Source organism: Egretta garzetta, unplaced genomic scaffold (assembly GCF_000687185.1).
Source record: "Egretta garzetta isolate BGI_Z169 unplaced genomic scaffold, ASM68718v1 scaffold474, whole genome shotgun sequence".
NCBI classification, from domain to species: domain Eukaryota; kingdom Metazoa; phylum Chordata; class Aves; order Pelecaniformes; family Ardeidae; genus Egretta; species Egretta garzetta.
The window spans coordinates 178,793-199,082 of record NW_009259524.1 but is presented as its reverse complement, the minus strand read 5'-3'; the positions used below and the strand labels follow the sequence as shown (position 1 = coordinate 199,082).

General features: G+C 45.6%; 1 protein-coding gene across 1 annotated transcript in view; it reads right to left on the bottom strand.

Moving 5' to 3' along the window:
* The window catches only part of KLF7 (Kruppel like factor 7), a 58,066-nt gene that overhangs the window by 24,731 nt on the left and 13,045 nt on the right, over window positions 1-20,290 (bottom strand). The window contains exon 2 of the mRNA XM_035893027.1: window positions 2,525-3,137. Coding sequence (XP_035748920.1) covers window positions 2,525-3,137 — 613 coding nt within the window. The remainder of the gene's footprint in view (window positions 1-2,524; window positions 3,138-20,290) is intronic.

Genomic DNA, 20,290 nt, shown 5'->3' with positions numbered 1-20,290 from the left:
ATTTTCTTCTTTGGACCCAAATAAGCTGGTTAGATAAGCCTATCGCACCCTTCCCCTCGATTCACTCAGATTGCTCCCAAGATGTAAATGTTCAAAGGTATTTAGACAATCTGCATTCCACACAGAAAAACAGGAGCCAGGTGCCTACCTGCTCCCAGGTTCGGCATCAAAGATGTAATTTAATAACAAGGCTGCATCCAGGCTTCATCGCAAAATGAAATCATGCTTTCTACACAGGTATGCACGGCTAGGAGGTGGTCAGCTACACGTTGGTTGCATGGCTGCAAGGACAGGAGAGCTCCTCATCCAGGTTTGTATTCCCTCTTGTCTTTTGCCTTCCTGCTTTCCTAACAACCTACGCTATCTGCTTAGGACTTGGTGGATGGAAATAAGAACACTCCCATAAACTAGTGAATGGTTTAGGGGCTGGTTAAACCACTGATGGTTTAACTGGCAAGATCAGAGGGGTAGCTGAACCCACTGGGTTAGGTGCTGGCAGCAGGAGTTGTGGGCACTGCACCCGGGCTGCTGCGGTCTCATCATCTGATAGAGGTCTTCTCCATCTGCCAGCAAAGGTGGACTTGCCTTTCTCACCATGTTGAGCACTGCTGTGAATGGGCAGATACATACACGTCAATGGCACTATGTACAGCCTAAGGCTATTCAACAGAAATGTTGCAGGGCCAGTGAGAAATGTTTCTCGTCATGGATTAATTGTAAAATGTAAGATGCTGATGTTACCAAGGGGAAAGATTTTGACCTCAGATACAGAAAGTCAACCAGACCTAGGGCTGGATTCAAAAGCAGGCAAAATCTTTCAAGGGTGGAGGTGTTGAAAGAGCAGTGGTTTTTGCAAGCACTCTCTCAGGACTCCATGTCCACATCCCCACCTACTGGGTGACAAAACCAGAAAAACTCCACAAGTTTACCCTTTCTAGGTGATCACGTCACATCCCTGACTAACTTCAGGAAGAGCTGTGTAAGACCCATCACTTCCAGCTCGAGGAGGAACACAGGGGTCACATCTGAACAGACAAGACCACTGTGACAACAGCTCTCACGCTCTGCATTTGTGCCTTCACAGGAGCCCCGTTGCCTGCTGGAAGCCCTTGGTTGGGACATGCACCTGGACAGCCTCGGCGGGGTCCAGCCTCACAGCAGCGCTGGTGCTACGAGGAGCCTCCTGACCATGCTGCTGCAGATTTTAAAATGACTGCACTACTTTCACTGGCTTTCAAATCACTGGATCACAAGTGAGGTCACTCCTGGCAAGGTGGCTATCCCCAGTAAAAGCACTAGAAAGCCCATATAAAAAGATCAAAACCAATGCCTTTAATGTCTTAACATGATTTATACTTCAGACCATGTAACTTTTACGGGGCTGCCTAGTATTTGATCGATGCAGCTCTCTTAACAACGCACACATTTGTTTGATTTACTGCGCTGGTCCAACATGTTATTTTCTACCTTGCAAGAACAACCTCGCTTCTAGGAATCCGCCTGCATGATAAGATCGTGAATTAAATGTGCAGTTATCGTAAGAGACCACACATTTTACAGTAAAATTGAGAAAACTGATTACAGCAATCCCTCTGGAAACAAGAATAATCACATGATAAGACAGTGCTAATGGGAATTTATCATCCCTCATCACATGTGAAGCTTAGAACAAAGCAGCAACGCGTGCGAACTGCACAGCGATTACTGCCAACGAATACCAGTCGAAAAGCTGCTGGGGACTATGAACAAATGACAGGAGAGCAGGGATCCTGAACAGCCAAACCTATGTCAATTCAGTATGCTGCAAGAAGCTTACACAGTGGAGCTTATATGCAACTTTAGTAAGTATTGCCCAAAATAATAGCCTGACATCTTTCTATACATCCTATTCCCTCTCTACCTACACTATTCCATTCAAACTTAATGTCGTTCTTTCATTTGTTCTCACTGTATTTTATCATCAGAGAAGTCCAAGATGGTGAGCGTCTCAAGGGTACGTGCATCTGCGTACCTACATGTCTACATCTACACACATGCTTTCTCATGCATACATTTTTCCTAAACCACGTATCTCAGATCTGAAATATATTTCTCTCTTTCCCCCATACAAAAGGCAACAAAACCTACCCACGCTATTTTCTATTTGAAGCAATTAACACTTGACTAAAATTAACCTTTTTAAAGTTGTCTTGGGGAAGTGAGTGCTGAAAACCCAAACTGGCATGCCCACAGTTTTAACATGAATGATCCATCTGCATCCCTTAGGTATCCTAAAAGTACTCTGCATCAAGCCGCATAAGACATATGAAACCCCAACAAGTGAATGGTAGACATTGAACTCCTCTGTTCTATTGATTAATGGGTACATCTGCTGGCCTGCCATATTTTTCCACTGCCCTGTTTCATAGATAGAAGCTTGGACTTTCAGAAGAGGTTTTTTTTTCTTTTCTAAATGAGAATAAAAGGAGATGGTTACGGTTAGGTGGCAGGAGGACAAGATGAGAGAAGCATCCTACACAAGTACCTGTATGAGTCCTCTGGTGAGCCTTTAAGTGGGAGCTCTTTGTATAAACCTTCCGGCACCCATTAAATTGACAGCGATGAACCCTCTTCTTGTTTTCTGGGGATGCTTCTGCCCCTGTACCTCCTTGTTCACTGTCACTTTGCCCGCTTTTTATCGTCCCCGCGGTCGCTGTTGCTACACCCACTTTCACGGAGCTGAGTGAAGTTTTCTTGGCTACCAATTTCAACGTCACCGTGCCATCCACCGCTGAGAGAGTCTGTGAGGTTTTTACAAGGTGGCGGCTGAGCTCCGGAGAGGAAGGGGGTGTTAATGAGGTTACTGCATTGAGTTGGGCCTGGTTGACGGCTGTGTAGCCTTCTGTGGAAGAGCTGGTGGACTGCAAGCTGAGGCACGTCTCAGACAGCAGCTTGTCCCGTGAGAGGATAATGTCCATGTTGGTGCTTTTGTCACACGTACTCGTCTCCACTGGTAAAAGGATGGGGTCCAGCCGCCGGATATTGTCCTCTGCATCTGGGGCTGAGGAGGCATGAAGGAAACAGTCCAAATCCTCGCCAAAGGTCTCTGAGATCTTCCGTGGTTCAGTCTGAAGGTATCGCTCCAACTCCAGGCATGTCTGCAGGAGGGGAAGGGAGAGGGGAGGGAGAGAGACCACTGTTAGAGAGAGATCAGAGTGTAGCTCCTACCTAGGGCAGGAGAACAATGTGGTCCAGCGCCATTCAGAGTCAGCATTCATGCACACCAGCACCTTCTCGCGAGATGGTCACATTTTGGGAGACATGAGGATTCAGCATTTGTTTGAAGTTGCTCTGAGACAGAGTGTGGGAATATCTGCATGTGGTAGCGGATATCATGCTAGAAGTGAAGATACGACAACCAGAAAGCATCCACCGCATTTTCATGAGTCTGTACCTTGTCATATAGATACCAGGCTCTTCCCAATTTCAAGTGTAATCTGGCCAACGGTCACCTCCATATTAAACTATCCTAATGGCCCCATCACCTGGCCCCGTACAAACAAAAAATCACCTCTCCAAATAACTGCCTCCTCTTCCTTCACGAAGGAACATTAACTTCCACTCCAAATTTAACACAGCATAGTTGGCTGGGGCCCAATCTGTTCCTAAACCAGCACAACTCTGAAGCATAGCATTTTAAGATAGGAGACAGGGAAAAACTTCCAGTGACACCACAGCTTGTTTAAAGGGCCTGAGAGAAGGAAAGCTGTGACAGAAAAAAGGGGCCTACTGCCAGTTTTAGAGGGGTTTTGGCACATCTGGTCAAACAGGGCTTCCTGTGTGCAGGACACCAGACTTGCACACAAACACACACACACATGAACCTCATTAAAAAGTAGGTGACGATGCGTCAGAGAGGCTGCCACATAAAAACGTCTTCCTGCATCTCCACAGCAGTGATCATCAGCACAAGGACGGGGTGAGACTCCTACTTGAATGTACCTTGTATGAGGTGCCCTGAGCTAGCCCCAATAAAGCCTCCAGGCACCATCACGCTGCCCAGTGTTCTCCATAACCAACATTATAAACTTTTATTGTTTATAGAAAGCCATTTGCTGTAGTTTCAGGAGCTTTTAATGGAGTTTATTAGTGCTATTTTTCATTTCTCACTCCCTGAAAGGCTAGCTGGTTTACCACCACCACTGTGATTTTACAGGACTTGGAGAAACAGACATTCTAACTAATACTTTTCAGAAACGTCTAAAAACTATTCCTCAGAGAATACTTTTAGAGGTATTAAGGAAATGATTTTAGGCAAAAATTTTCCGGCTGTGGGAGCTGGCAACCTAACTACATCTCAACCTGGAGAGTCCGGCATCTGGTCAAGAAACAAAAGATTAGCATGACCAGGGGAGAGACAGAGACTCCTGCCTACAAAGGTCCCATCGACAGCAGTGTAAGGAGGCCCCACTCACAGCTCTCCAGGAGCTATCAGGTAACTCAAGATTATTACTTTCAGTGTACCCAGGAGGCAGCACTGCTGGTTACAGATACAATTTGCTGGGCTGACTTTCAGAGTTCAGAACTGAATTTGTCAGACAGTTACCTGTTGTTTCTTTTTAAAATAATAGCTGATTACAGACCTGAGCTGTAGAGATGGACAAAAAGCAGTAAAATGGCAACAGAAGCATGCTACACTTTAGCGCCTAGGTTATTTTCAGAGGCATGACACTGTATATGGGATGTATCTGCATTCAGGCCTGGGGAGGTGGGACACTTACCAGTTAGCACTCTTGCCTTAAGCAACCTGCCCGTTTTCTTTTTCAATTACATTTCTGGGACCGTGAGGAATGGCTTTAGCTGGGCATCTGGTCTCTCCCCAGATGAATCTTAACAGGTTTTGGGCGGTGCTTTCCAAATGTACTCCACAGTCTTTCAGGAATAACCCCCCTCTCACCAAAAGAGGTGATGCTTTTCCATTCCCACATCACATAATTTGGGATTTCTGGACCACTTAGCCTTCACCCAGTGGGGCAGAAACAGATTTAGGGGCTGAATAAATAAAAGGCTTCCAGCAGCAAAAAGGAAAAAAAAAAAAAAAACAAAAGAGACAGGGAGTCAAGGCCATTAAATCTGATGACAGTGACATGAAATTTCAATTGCTACAGGATCAGAAGGCTGCGTGCCGGCTCCGGGCTGCCCATGGAGGGGAGGCAAGCGGGAGGTGCTGCTCCTTTAAGGCATCACTACCCCACGACAACAATAGTGGGCCTGACAGTTTTTTCCAGCTTCACCATTAATTTTCCATAAAGAGCAGTTTCTCGATGAGCCCTTTTCAGGCAAAGCCTGATGCTTCAGAAACCTGTAATTATTCCTGGCTCCCCCCCTCCCGCAGCCATTGCACCTGTGCCATTTCAAGACACCAGCTGGCCATGTCTTGCCTTCTGCCTCTGAAATCCAAAACCAGTGGATCAAGCCCATCTCCCCATAGAGGGGGGGAAACAACTCAAAGAAACAATATAATGCAGTCCCTCCCTCCCACCCACCCCCCTCAGCCTCTCCACCAAGTCAACAGGGGGGAAGAGCCTAGCAACGCCGAGCCAGAAAAGCCCCTCCACCTAATCTGCATGGCAGACAAAGCCTGGCGAGGGGTGACGGCCGCAGCCCTGCCTTTACCCCCTGCCAGGGCCCTACCTGCTGCTGCATTTGCCAGGGCACACAATTGCCGGCAGAAACAAAGCGTCTTTCCCCATATGCACCTCCCAGCTTCTGCCAAGTACCTTACGCGACCTCCCCTCCTCCTGGCCCAAATCACCCAGGGAGTGGTGAGGCAGGGTTTTGAAACCAGCCTGCTTTCTTCACTGGCAAGACTTTTAATTTTTAGACCAACTAGGCCTTGTCTTGAGCTCTGACCTGGAGAAACCAGTCAGGCTGACGCCACCAAGGTCCCTGCTCCAGCCCGGTGGACCACCAGGGAGTGGTAGGAGAGTTCTCTGGTCTCCATTCCCATAAAGTCATTTGCCAGTGAGCGCATCAAAAACTACCAATTTTTTGTGGGAGCAGCAGGATATTGACCACTATCCACAGAGATACGAACCCAAGCTGCTGGATTCAGATGTTGGTGAACCCCTGTAGATCTACTTTCATTACCAACATGGTAGGAAAGTGGTCCAAGGATACCTAGGACAGGAGCGAGCTGCTCTTGTCATGCTATTGTCATAGTTCTGTCGGATGTCCAACTTCTTAACCACTCGCGCAGGAGAGGGGGAGCTTTGTGTAATGGCTGTAATACATGCCACGTGCCACATTAAGTCTGACTATCCTTTGGTCGCTACGTTGCAGGCAACTTGGCGGGGATTAAACTTTCTTACTCAGTGCCTGTAGGACTGACAGCATTAAAGACTTCGAAAATTACAACAGGAAGAGGAAGATGGTTCCCTTCAGGAGCACAAGAAGAAGATCCATAAGATTGCTGATTGCTGTCAAGCCATTTTCGCAGGCAAGGGATAAAACGTGACCCACTACTTCAACCCATCTGCCCTGATTAACAAGGGTCATTCTCCTTGCACCTTGCTCCTCAATTTAGTCAGTTAAAAGAAATTATGATTCATAGCTGACAAATAATAGGACGTGACTTTGCGAGACCCCACGTACTTGCAGAAAGCCAGCTAGCAAAGGATGGCAGTCCAGCATGTGGATATTCCTGACAAGGCCTCACTCTGATTTTTCAATTTTGGATACAACTGCAAAAAGGCTCACTTTCCCAGCAGAGGCGTATTTCCATCACCTGCAAGAAACACTGTATGTTTCCTGCCTACACACCGGTAACTCGTAACATCCCTTTTTGCTCCCCACATATCATCTCAGTCCTCTGGGGCACGTATAGCAGCAGAGTACACGTGAACTGCACACTGTGACACTTCCACATGCAGACCAGATCTTTCAGGGAGGACAAGACAGCCACTGTGGCACTGTCCTATGCCTGCTAAGGACCTGCTTCTTACTTGTTAGTCCTTTCAGTGTTTGCAGTAGCACTAATACAGGGAAATTCAGTGTTCAGTACGTCTGTCAATTCAGAAAGGTATGACCTCCAATCTACCTCTACTCTTACCTCTGTAGCTCACCTAAAGCTCATCTACTGAAAAGTAAAGATTATTTATCAAACACATTGACTAGGCTCACCACTATGAAATACAATGCAAGAGAAACCCAGTGTGTGCAGCTGATAGCAGACATGTGACATGTACCGTTTTCAGCAGAGTTTAGCACTCATCTAATTCTGCAGCCAGCAGAAATCAAGACAATTTTGCTACTAACTTCAATAACAAGAAGACTAACCCCAGACTTTCCAATCCCTTCCAGACCTGCAGGTACTTGGTTTGGCTCAGACAGCCTAAGTTTTAGGGTGCTTGTTCAGCTGTCCAGGCTAAACTGCAACCCAGAACATTTGAAGTCCAGACAAGAAGGAGCTGGAGTCACCGCTCATGATGCTGATGTTTGACTTCATCGCTCCGCCCCAGAAAGCAACCAGCAGGAAAGCTCTAGCTGGGACCACCACCGTCATCAATGTGCCAAGCCTCGAGGCAGTGGAGGTAGCTGATGTCTCTGTCTCCCCTTTAGAGAATGATGGGGAAACATGTGCCCATAGGCCAGGGAGCTCTGCGAGGACACAAGTTTGACATCTGGGTTCAGGTCCAGACAGCTCTGGAAAGCCTAATTCCAAATGATGACCCAAAATGAATTCTCCATTCCCAGGGCATAAATCTAAACTTGCTCCAGTGAATTGCAAAGAACTGGTGTCAACTGGAAGCCATGTTGTATATCAGAATTTGATCCATACATACAGGCTTTTGAAAAATCACAGGTCACTTCAGAAGCACCTGCCTAAGCTGTGAGGTCTTTACAGCACTCACAACTCCTGGGCATTTTGCACAGCTAAAGACAGGAAAATGTGGCAACAGTAAAGTTCTGCCAAGGGTAAAACAAAGCCCAAACACTTATAATGATTTGGGGACAGAAAGTCAGGGAAGACACCTTATCCACATGTTCACTGGGTTCCTCTATTTTACTGATGCTGAAATACTTCATTACATCTTGATTTTGAATTTTTCTAGCAGATCATGGGAAGTTCTTATCTGGAAGTGCTAGTTACTTCTAAGTGCCATTTTACTGCAGATATAATTGGACATCAAGCACCGATCTTGGAAGTTATCCAAAACCTAATTAAGAAGTTGGATACTTAGATCAGGCTGTGACAGAGAATGAAAATGTCGAATGTGGTTGACAAGCAGGTCTGATCTACCAGCTCTGTTTACAACACTTGAAAGGATTCTCTTTGCAGCATAATTTATATGAGCGAAGCAGAATTATACATGCAACAGTGAAGGTCAAGTTCCAACCTCCATTATGGCCTCCTGGCTTTCCACTGGCACATAAAAAAGGGGGCCTTATCTCTGACTTTAAATAATTGTGGAAGTCTCAAGACTGCAAAAGAAGAGAAAACATCCTCAACCTGAAGGCTACCCAGAACAATAATTCTAAGGTCAGTGCCACTGCAGTTCACTCAAGCTCAGAGCGAACAGTGGCACCAAGTCCAGTGCCTGGTGTCAGCATTTGATTCTTCAGCAGAACAGCAAAAGCTTTGAGCTTCAGTGGCGCTTTCACCGCTGATGCCAGAGACTGATACTGAACTGGATGTTGTGGGGCAGCCCTGATGTTAAGAGGAGTAAGAGATTCAAAACTTACCTGCCTTCCCTGAAATGCCATGCTATTTCTGTCCTTAACTCTAAAACAAGGTTTGAAAGATGCATGTTCTACCCACTGCCAAAAGCCTTCATTACTTCCTGAACAACAACAAAACCCAGTACTCTTGCCCATCTATTCCAAGATTGTCATCTGTTCCCACCCAGCTGCCAAAACCTCCAGCTTTTCCTCTTGGCAACCTCTACTGGGCAGTTGCTAGTTGTCAAAAAGCTGCAGCACATCAGAAGCTTAACATTTGGGACAGCATAAAATAAACAGAATTTTAGTATTAAAATAAGTAGTTTTGCAAAATACACTTGGGAAAATGGGAAAACGGCAGTCTGAAATGAATGAATAGCAAGAAAAAGTTTCAGGCAATAGCAAATAATTTCTACTGCGAAGGATTTAAGACAAAACTCCTAGTCATGTACCAGCACATCTTGCCTATGTGTTATATAGTTCATTGAAAAACAAGACAGCTAAAACTACTTTTCAGGTACCACAATAAGACACTTAATGACAGCTAACTCATGGTAAATACCTGCATGCATGTTCTTAATCCCTTGTATATATGAAGCAAATCAAGTTAACTGTACGCTCAACAAACAGGCTTTTGCCAAGAGCAAAAAGCAGGCACACACATCATCAGCAAAGATCATTTGATACACAAAGACTTGTTTTCCTGTGGTAACTTCACCATATACCCGAGCCGTCGGGCTAGTCCTCTCTAACACCGGCTGAATGGGTCTCACCAGCCACCAGAGTCTGCAATGGACAAGCCTATTAACTCTTGACTATGCTGCACAGGACTCAAGCCTCTCAGTTGGCAAATTTCTTCAATATAATAATGGCCTGTGCACATTTTCCCCCTTGGTCTCAGCCCAAAGAATGAACCTTTAATGAAATGTATTTAGCCAAACCACCCTGTTTATATTCACTGTTTTTCATGCACAACAGCACTCTCAACGCACGCTCTCCTACCACGACCCAGAAGGCTTTCTCCCTGGATGTTCTCCACAGCATCTTTCTTCAGAGCATAAAAGATGCTGAAATCAGAAGCCTCAACCACATTCAGCAGAGATACATTTTAATGTAAAAAGTTCTGCAAATTTATTTTAAGGACAGAATCGCTACCTTCATATAAACACAAGCCATTTTCCTGTTGCTCTGGGGCATGATGTAACCAGGGTTATCAAAGACTTTGATGAGCCTTTAAAGCTCAAAGGGTCAAAACCAATTTTGCCATAAATTAGCAAGCTTCACCTGCAAAAATGGGTGGTAAAACAAATGTCTCAACCAGAAAAAAAGTCTGAATCTATAACTCTAACCAAGAAGTCAAAATCAAGGTTTGCTCCCAAACTTAGTGATAATGAAATTTATCTTACCTAACAAACATTCTTTTAAATGGACAAGCCGAAGTTGTTCACTAAAAATCTGTGGTATTTGGGCTCTAAGCATAGAGAATTTCAGTGCACTGGTTGTGAGATACTGAACAAAGGACTGCAGCTAAGCGTGGCTGAATTTGATAGGCATCTAGATAAAAAAAAAAGCATGAAAGAAATCTGCAAACACTGAACCAGGGCTTTGGAGGGCTTTTGTTGGTTTTTGCTTGTTTAATAAAGGCAGAAAAAATATATGCAACCAGTCACAACAATGAAAAATAGCATCAATGTCAGCAAAGGATTAAAGATAGCCAAATCAAAAATTCAGAAGTGCAGACAGCCCATTGTGCTAATATCAAAATATAAAACCCATGTGTGCTTGTGCACCAGCACAAGCCCTGCATGCTGCCATGCAATCCAGACAGCAAGTAGCCATACAGTGACCACTTGAGAAATTATATATATGTAACTTAAATGTGTTTCAAAATCTTTCTGAAGAGATCATTTATTTATATAACAACCTTGAATGGCTTTGAGTGAGCTGGCTAGTGGTCCTCACTGCAAACTTTTCCCCAAACTTCTTCAAGCATGTATTTAACCTGTTGCCATACAGTTTGGAAGCAGCTTTAATTTAGCATTATGAACAGCAAAAAAAGCACAATTAGCTCCTTGAATTGTCAGTCCTAGCTCCCACTGAAATCAAAGGATCAGGTTCAAAGCATACCCCAGAGTGTGGTAAACTTCTCACAGGAAATGGATATGCAAAAGCAAATCCTGATGGCTGTGGAACGTACAAAGCAGAGCAATATTTTAGGTCTCAATCCTCAATCAAGATTCATCCTTACAAAGTATTGCAGTGGGGTTACACAGCAGAATTGGATTCCTTGTAATTACTCTGGATAGGATCATGAATGAAAAAATGTACTCTTTAGAGACGTTTCATTAACATCCAGAGGTAGCTTAATATTTCCTCCTCAGCAGCTGACGCAAACATATACACCAGTTGGGCTCTCACCCTTTCAGGCAACAGCATATTCATAAGCACAATTCTTCACAATTAGCTTATTAAGTCAAACCTGGAGAAGAGATGTGATCAATACACTCAATATATGCTACATTTCGTAAGAATCCTGGGTTGCAAGTCATCTCTTCTGTTCTGACCTGAAAACATATTAAACGAGAGGATGCATAACACTGAATTCCTAACCCAGAAACATGCGATTCCTCATCTAGACTTTGCGTGTTCAACATTTTTGCACTGGGACTACTGTATCTACCCTGTACATGATGCCCATTCATTATCACATCTCATGGCTCAAAAAACCTTTTGTATGTTCCCTTTTGTATTATTTTTGGCTGTGGGGAGGAAGAGGTGGGGACCTGTCTGGGAAACAGGAAGCAGGAGGAAGGAGGGGAATGTGTTGTAGAGTAAGGTCAGAACAAAAAAGAATAAAAGAGCATTTATACCATTTCTAAACGATAATAAACATATAGGACCAAAGCCTGCCTCTGGCCACGCAGGGAGCAGTGGGTTGTTGGCTGAAGTTTAAACTTCAACATGAGGACAGCAACTGTCCAGGCACATTTACAAAAGGCCACTTGCTGCTTTTTTTTTTTTTTTTTTTTTTTTTTTAAATCATTTGGGCAATTTGTTATCTTACAAGACCAAGAAGATGCATGTGCTGCTGTGATAAATATGCCAGTCTGGGTAAGGAAAAGAGAAGACAACAGATTAGAGTTTCACTGTCACACTGAGAAAAAAAAAACTCTGACTAGAAACAAAGCGATGGGAAGCACAACGGATTCTCAGCTGGGGTAAATCAGTACAGAGCAGCCTTGATTTCATAGTTCCTGTTTACATCAGCCGAGGACCTTGCCAACACTCAAACTCCATGAAATTCTGCTCTTGATTAGCACCATTTAACTCTGTGGCTTACGCGAAGCAGAATTTGACATGTTCTTTGACGGCTGGAGATGGTTATTTTATACTACAAATCTTGTCTACTTTATTAGGAACAATGTAATCCAAATGGAAAAATTGGGAAAATTTAAAAACGACACCAACTTCAGACATCCTGATATTTGGACTCGTTTCTTTTTGGGTTTTTTTTTTTTTTACTTTAGACAGTCTATCCAGAGGTATTCACAAACTGGCTTCCGCCAATTCTAGGCCAGAGTTTTCATCATTATGCACAGAAACAGCAGCCTTCGTGCCTGAACGTCCCACAGCGGGTATACTTGCCTCTCACTCACAAGCCAGGTGCCCTCCAAAGGATGCTCCCTTTACAGCCAAGGGTGTTTTTCCATTGCTTTTCTTTTCTACACTGCTCTGCCAAGGCGCTTGTTCCAAAACTCTAGCCACCAGGGATTTTGATCAGCCTCAAATCTCACAGGCAGTGCACTTGGGCTGCCATGCACCCTGATAAAAGCAGCACGGTCCTTTTTAAAAGCAATTTGCTAGAGCACGTGGGTAAAGCACCTGCCAGTATTGGCCCAACCGCTCAGCAGCAACCCAGGCAGCTGCCCGCAGGCATCTGAGGAGACCTGTATCCCCAGAATGCATCAGATCAAACAAAAAGAGGAGATCTGGCAGGGCCTTTTGTGGTTATCATTAGTAGCTTAAGGTGCACTGTCAGAACTGGACGAGGCACTGCTGACTCCTCACGAAAGGATCACGAGATCAGTCTGGTGTCAGCGCAGTTTCCAGCGGGCGGGCTGTACGGCTACCGGATGCAGCACGGCATGGGAAGCCGAGAGATCCCATTAAGAGCCCTGCCATTTATTGACTTGAGAAAGCTCGGCAGGTCAGCTCACCAGCTGCTCAGAGTCAGCACACCTCCATGAGCCAATTTACACAACCACGGCTCTTGCGCTGGCTCGCTTTCTCCGGTCTGTTGACTGTGGACACCCACCCAGTTGTTATGGATTTTAATATGCTGCAATATGAAAGTGCTATTTCAGGACAAAGTTATTAATAGCAGAGCAGCCAGAAAATAGCCTTGAAGGAATGCAATGTCTTGGTGTTCCTGGAAGATACGACAACTTCCCAGCATCCAAGCAGCCACCATGGTTAATTCAAGACGTTTCTGTGCACAAGGCTGTCTTTTGTTAGAGGAGCTAACTAGGTGATAAGCCATGGTGACATGCCTTCATAGGAATGCCCTGTATGGGTACCTGCAGACTCCCAAGTCTGCAGAGACTACAATGCAGGAAGGCCCAGAGAGTGGTATTTTGTTACTCCAAGCAGGCTGTTGAAAAGCAGAGGCTGGGCGCTGTGATGGAGCATCAGCAGAAACAGAGGCCAGGAGAAGCTCTACTCTTACTGAAGGTGGCGGATGGGATGGGACCTGTTTCAGCCCTGCTCAGAAACCTGTCTGACTCCAGGACCTCAGAGAAGCTCTTCTTTTCAGCCTCGCTTCCCTGTGAGCACTCTCTCCTTCCCTTGCTTCTTCATGCTGCATCTCCTGAGCAGGACTCTTTACTTGGGCAGGAGCCTCACAGCCAAGGCAAGTCAGTGTCCCTTTTCATGCTCTCTCTCAAGCCTTCTGTTTCTTCTGGCAAAATATCCCTGGAAACGTATTGAAGAATACTGTGCAAAACTGCCAGACCCTGCCTGAAGTTTACATTGGCACCTTTCCCTCTAAAATTAATGGAAAGGGTTCCCAAATTAATTCCAGGTATATCACCGAACACAACACTCAGCACCACCATGCAGAGATGATACCAGACGAAGGCATCTCTCTGCTGGCAAGGCTTTTAGCATCCCGTCTGCCTGCACCCGTGTTGCTGAGAGGCTCTCTGTGAGAGAGGCTCTCCGGTCCCATCCCTAAGTATCCTCTTCGAGTAAACCGAATTAAAACTCTACACTGTGTCTTTCCCCGAGAAGAAAAGGCCCAAAGGATGATGCCAGGAATCGGAAGATACCACGTTCACAGCACTGCAGCCTTGCCCATTAAGCTGCTGTAGACAGCTCCAGCTCACTACACACGCACTGCAGGGAACTGCGGTCCTTCACCACTCTCCAGAAAGCAAACAAACAAAACCCACTTAACCAACAAGTAAAAGAGGAAACATACTGTAGTCGTTACAATCCCAACAGTGGACATGTTATCTGGCATATTCCCAACTCAGACATTTAAAAGATGTAGTCAGTTTACCTTAAGTGTCCTATTTTCCCCAATTTCCCTTTTCCACATCTGTTTAAGCCTATATAGCATCTTCTGAGATAAGCCTGCCTTTGTGAGTTGGCTGTATACCACTCCTTCCCTCTATTGTCTTTCTGAGATGGGATGGAAGTCTGCAATGTCACAGCTTGGAAGACTGCGGCCACGCTCTCTTGGTAGCCTCTCCCGCTGCAGGAGTGGGGTCCTCCTCCTCACAGTACAACCGATCCTCCCTGGCATTTTGTTTATCATCAATACTGCTTAACTAAAGCTGCTTTTAGTAGCCCCCAAAGGCTGAGTCTGTTGCCAGCTATCGTCATCCCAAACACTTCCAGACCTCTGTCACCGTGCTTTGGTACAATCCCTGCAATAGCTAAACACAAACATTATGTTCCCCCAAGTACAAATTATAGCTTTCAGGAGCTGCAATTTTATTTTGGTTATAAACATACAAAGGTAACCTTTATGCTGGGAGAGGAGGAGCCGCGCAAGAGACCACAGGCTGTCTCTGCTTTGCAAGGAACATTCCTGGGAGCACTTTGCTGCCTCGCCTCCAGCTGCCTCCGCTTCCCAAGCCGTTGCACTTCCCAAGCAGTCGTGCTTCCCAAGCGGTTGCATGATACCAGAGCTGATGCGAGAGCCAAAATGCCTTGTGGTAGCTGGGGCTGCTGGAGGGATCTGCTTCAGACCCAGCAGTCCAGGAACTCAGAAAGGGAGAGAAATGCACTCACACCGTGCTTCTTTAGCTACAGCCGGCACTACTGGCAGCCTACGCATTCAGGACACAATTTTCCAGGCTTGACCCGTGACTCAGTTGCCACTGAGCCCCTGCAGAATACATCGCAGCACTTCTGAACACGTGGGCTCTGCTCAGAGCGCCCCAGAGGTGCTCCCACCATCACCAGAGCAAGGCTCAGGGGTTTTCCTCCATTTCAAATGCCTCTAACTGTTCCTCGTTCTGCAGACGTCCCATCGCTACCCAGCACTGAGCTCGTGACACCTGTCAAAGAAGCATGATGTCAAATTGCCCCTGCAAGCCCCCACGTGCCCCTAGGCATTTCAGTCCTCCTGTCAAGCCTGCTAATGTGTCCCTTCCCCACCACGAGTAATGGTGCGTTCCTGGAAGCAAAAACTGCATTAAAAGTCTTCTTTACATGCGAGCTAAGAGCTTTCTTTGCCTCATACCATTTTTACTCATAAATATAATATCAAGGTGATCGTGTTCTTCTCAGACTACTCAGAGTGTTCTGTAAGTAAAACCTGCAATTGGCAATTTATCAGATGGAAAAATAAAAGCCACATTCGGTTTCTCCCTACACTTAAAAATGACCACGTGCAGTCTCTGAAGCAGACCGATCTTTTTAACAAGGTCATGAATATCAGCCGGGGCGGGCGGGGGGGAGGAGGGGGGACAAAACCACCCTGCACATGTTTTTCCTTCTACGCTGCTTTCTTACTGATGTTTTGCTCACTTTCTAAGCAAAGAGGAAGCCTCTCCTGTTCCCGTCACCCTGTGTTTATCCGTATTCCAGCTTTTTTTTCCCCCCAGCCACTGGCTGCTCCTCCAGGCGGTCTCCAAGGGCAAACAACTGGATCTCACCGCAACGCATTTTTGAACTTGAGACACGACCAGCTCTGCGTGGGAGTGAGGGGGGAGCCCTGAGAGCAGAAACGATAGAGGCAGCGGATGGTGGGACACCATGAAATCTTTTGAAAGTGCTGCTCCAGCAGGCTAAAACAAAAAAGCACAACACACCCTTCGCCTAGTGAAAGGACTGGAAAACGCACTTTAGGAGGCACAGCCTTAGGAGTCAGAATAAATCCTCCCAGATGTCCCTGGTGACAAAGCAGCCCAATTTGATCAATACGGCAGCATTATTAACACTGTGCTACCCTACATGAGGACAGTCATATGTTCTTGCCTCTGCTGAGTGTGGGGGAAGGGGTGCAAACTCCTACAGCAATTCACAGGGGAAACGCCTCTCTCAAAATCATTAAGATTGCACAAAGAATCTCTTACCAATTTCCATGCAAGCTGCTTTTTTGGGAGAGCTCTGCTTCATTAGTATTGATCAAGCTCAGGTGGAATCCCAGAAATAGCGTGTGCTTTCTGTTTTTCTCAAAAATAAATTTTGGTTTTAACGACTTCAGAATCCCTATCTTCAGGCTTTTTTCTGCAGCCATGAAGGCCCTTCTTTTGGGGGACTGGGTACAGACACATAAATGTAGGTGGTTAACAACAGAAGGTAGGACTTTATGATTAGCAAATTTTGTAAAATGATTATGAGAATTATGGGTTGAGGTAAGTGCATTTGGAGTCAAGCAGAAGTAATGGTAGTAAAAGGGTATATATATCACTGCCTCTCCTGAGCCCCAGCCAGAGCCATTGCTTTTCTGTGTTTGGCTCTTGACAAATCCTGGTGAGTAACCTGGGAATTGGCAAGAGAATGGAAGGGGAAGAAAAACAGTCCTAGCTAATCACCTGCTTATCCATGGCCAGCAAATCCGAGGATTCTGTAAAAACTAGGTCCTGTGTGTGCCTCGTGACGAGTTTGTAGAAGGCTAGAGAGGTACCACCCCTGTGCCAGGTGACTCAGTGTGGGAGAAAACACAGCGGAGAAGCTAAAGGCTGAGTGGTAAATACTGACGGCATGGGAGGAAGGACTAACTGTAATAATAAACACAAGACCAGCAAATGGCCTTTAAAACCAGGAGAAAGACCTTTTTACCCACAAAGCTAGGTGTGTCATCCGTTGCTGGAAAGAAGAACTACCACAGAAACGCTGCATTGGCACCAGCCATCTTTCTCCAGCACTCAGCTGGGACAACACGTCATCAAAGACAGGGAAAACAACAGACTCACTCCCCCTCCACAGGGAAGAAATCCTGCTGTGAATCCCCTCTGCCACCTCTCCACCAAAACCCACCGAGTCTATCAAAGCCAAACCCTGCAGCAGGGAGGTGAAATGCTGAGTTTGAGCACACCAGGCCACCTCCACGCTGCGCTTGCTAAGCATTTCTCACCAGTGAAGTGTGGTGCTGCTCCAGAGCTGCTGGCACAAAGTCCTCCCAGAAAGGGGTGCTGCAAATGTGTCTAGACAGACTAAAATTAAAAAGAACAAATTATATGACACTGCCCACTGCCTGCAAAACAGGGCCAGATTCTCAGAGGGAGGAGGAAATCACTAGCGCTGATTGTAGCTAGTGGAGTCATCTTAATTTACACTAAGCAAGGATCTGGCCCAGAAAAATATTCCTGTCAAGTTTGCAGCCAAAAATTCCTCTGCTAGACCACATTCCACCAGTTAAACTGCCAGGGAAGACAATTGCAGAAAGAATTTAATTAAAATGGAGATCAGGGAGCTGGTGTCCTTTTCAAACTCTGCCCTCAACTTCCTCTCTCCAACAACTTAGTGTTTGGGTGTCCCAATTTCCCAGCCTGTCATGCTACAGCTTTCCTGCTCTGTAAGGGCAACAGCTGTGAAGCATCCTATCTGTTCAAAGTCCAACCATCAAATCAAACAGACATCTGAATGCTCTAAACCTCTGGGTCTTGGATGAAAGGCTATGTATTTTTCTCCACTGAAACAACTCAAGTCATTGCTCTTGGAAAATTTGAGCCTCAGAAAGTCAACTTGTAAGTATTGCTTCCAAGACTGTAGGTGTTGGGTCCTCTGACTTATCGGGGTACTGCTGAGGGTTTTCGCTGCTCCAGATGGCACAAATTTGTCAACACAGTCCCTGGTACTGAAATAGAGGTACAGAGAGTACTACTTTCCCACCATTTTCTCATTCATATTTTACTTTTGAACTTCAACTTCTGTACTGATTAACATTTGGATGGACAGTGGATTTTCTCCATACCCCTCTGTTTTCAGCTCTTCCAGGAAGTCATTAGATGGAAGAATACACCCAGGATGTAGACTGGTGCAACCACACCACCAAGACATAAGGATGGTGCCACATGGTGCCTCATTGTAGCAGATCCTTTCTTTGGTTTTACTCCTTAATTTCTGTTAAAACATTTGGCTTTTTACATGCTGGTCTGCAGGACCGTTAGCAACAGCACATGCTTTAGGACCTGTTTCTTTACAGTCCTTGCGTTCCAGACAAAAACCCCTCTCGGACCTGCACGAGCTTGCTGAATAAAGGGGAGAAAGATGACAGTTCCTGCAAGAAGTTTTCGCAGAGGCAGAACCAAGCAAAAACCAGAAGAGTCCAGCTGCCTGCAGCCAGCTGTGCACCTCACTGCTATTTGGCAAGGGCCCCCTGTTTTGTTAAAACCTTGTCAGACCCTGTCTGGGGCGAGCAGCTTTCCTCCTGCACAGGAAGTAAAGGGAATCACCCATTTTCTGAAACACCAGGAAAATATTTCTTTGCCATGAGAGCAGCCCAAGCTGACTCAAAGGAGCGGAGACAGTTAAAAGCAGCACAGCAGGCAAACACAGCTGGAAGGTCCAGAGCCCTGGGTGACCATCAGGTGAACCAAAGAGCACCTTGCACTCCAGAGCAGCCAACACTCCCCCCCCAGCTCAGGCAGGCTCCTTTGCCTTATGCTAGCAGCTTTGGCAAATCCTCCTTTAAGGGGGGGTGTGTGTGTGTGTCGCAGGGAGCCACCCTGCTCAGGGCCACCACAGCCACCCACCCCGGTGTGGTGGCAGACAGGGGAACCCTCCAAAGGGACTGTGGTGGGACCCTGCCACTGACACCACAGCGTTTTGGGCAGGTTTGCTCCCTGCCCACGTCAGAGCAGCTCCCTTTGCTGAAGAGATGGGCAGAGGTGTGCTGGGTAGGCACCGAAATTCAAGGGACCCTTACCATTTAACCATGATCCAGGTTAAACATCCATCAACCACAAAATCAGTAGTCTTCAACTAACTAACCAGCATGTAAATACTGCTTCCCGAACAGAGGGCAGCAACCCACAGTGACACTGCTCTTCCCAATACTAATACCACCACGTGATTTTCGGTTGTATTTGTGTTTTTAGGCTCTTCAAAATGCTGAGATCCTCCACGGCTCGCTGTCAATAGCCTGCACTCAGAACCAGCTACCATCAAGTCATCAGCACCGATGTGACTTCATCCCGTTTAAAGTCTGATCTGTTTCATTAAACAAACAAACAAAAACTTGGCATCAATTTCTTTGTTTCCATTTACTTTGATGGATCGCAGCCCTCACTATAAAAACATGCGTAATAAAAACAAATCAGAAAACTAAGGAAACTGATAAAAAGCTTTCATTGTGAAGAAAAGCAGGGAAAAGGGCTTAAGGAGGAAATGCTAAATTTTTTTTGTGATGCCAGCAGAGAGAGGCAGTATATAAAGAGAACCACACAGGGGCAGGAAATAAGTCCTTGAGACTGAATTTGGAAAAAGACAAATTAATGCATTTATGGGAAAAACAGCAACACAACATGCATGCTCAATACAAAGCAGAGATCCAGGAAGGCTGAGAAGAGACCTAGAACAGATAAGACACAGAGAAGACCAATATAGCTTCAAGGACACATTCTTAGCATCTGATATACAGGAAAATTGTAAGGAACACAGAGATGGAAAGTATGACAAAATTGAAAGGGACATGCACATTTATTATTATTTATCCCATCTGTTCCACAGTCAGTGTTATAATCTCCAGTCAATGAGCAGGGGTCTCATTTCACATTTAGATAAAATTCCTTGAAAGAGTTAATATAGATAAAGATGGGAAAAAGCGTCACGGACCATGCAGCTATGAACAAGGTGAGCCCAAACAAAAAAATGGACTTGCCCATGGAGAAGGGAGAATATGGGAGGGGGAGGAGTTAGACTCAGGTAGGAGACAGAACAGCCTGTTAGGTATTCCTCCCCTAAATTAGGTTTTAGCATGTGCTTCCAAGGAAAACAGGGCCTCATGCTAGGTGGATTTCAAATGAGACTGGAAAGCACCACCAAGGCATACAATAAGAAATGGCACATGGGCAGAAGAATTTTATGATCTAACAGTGCTAATTTCCGAGCTTGTTTCTGGACCAAATCTGCT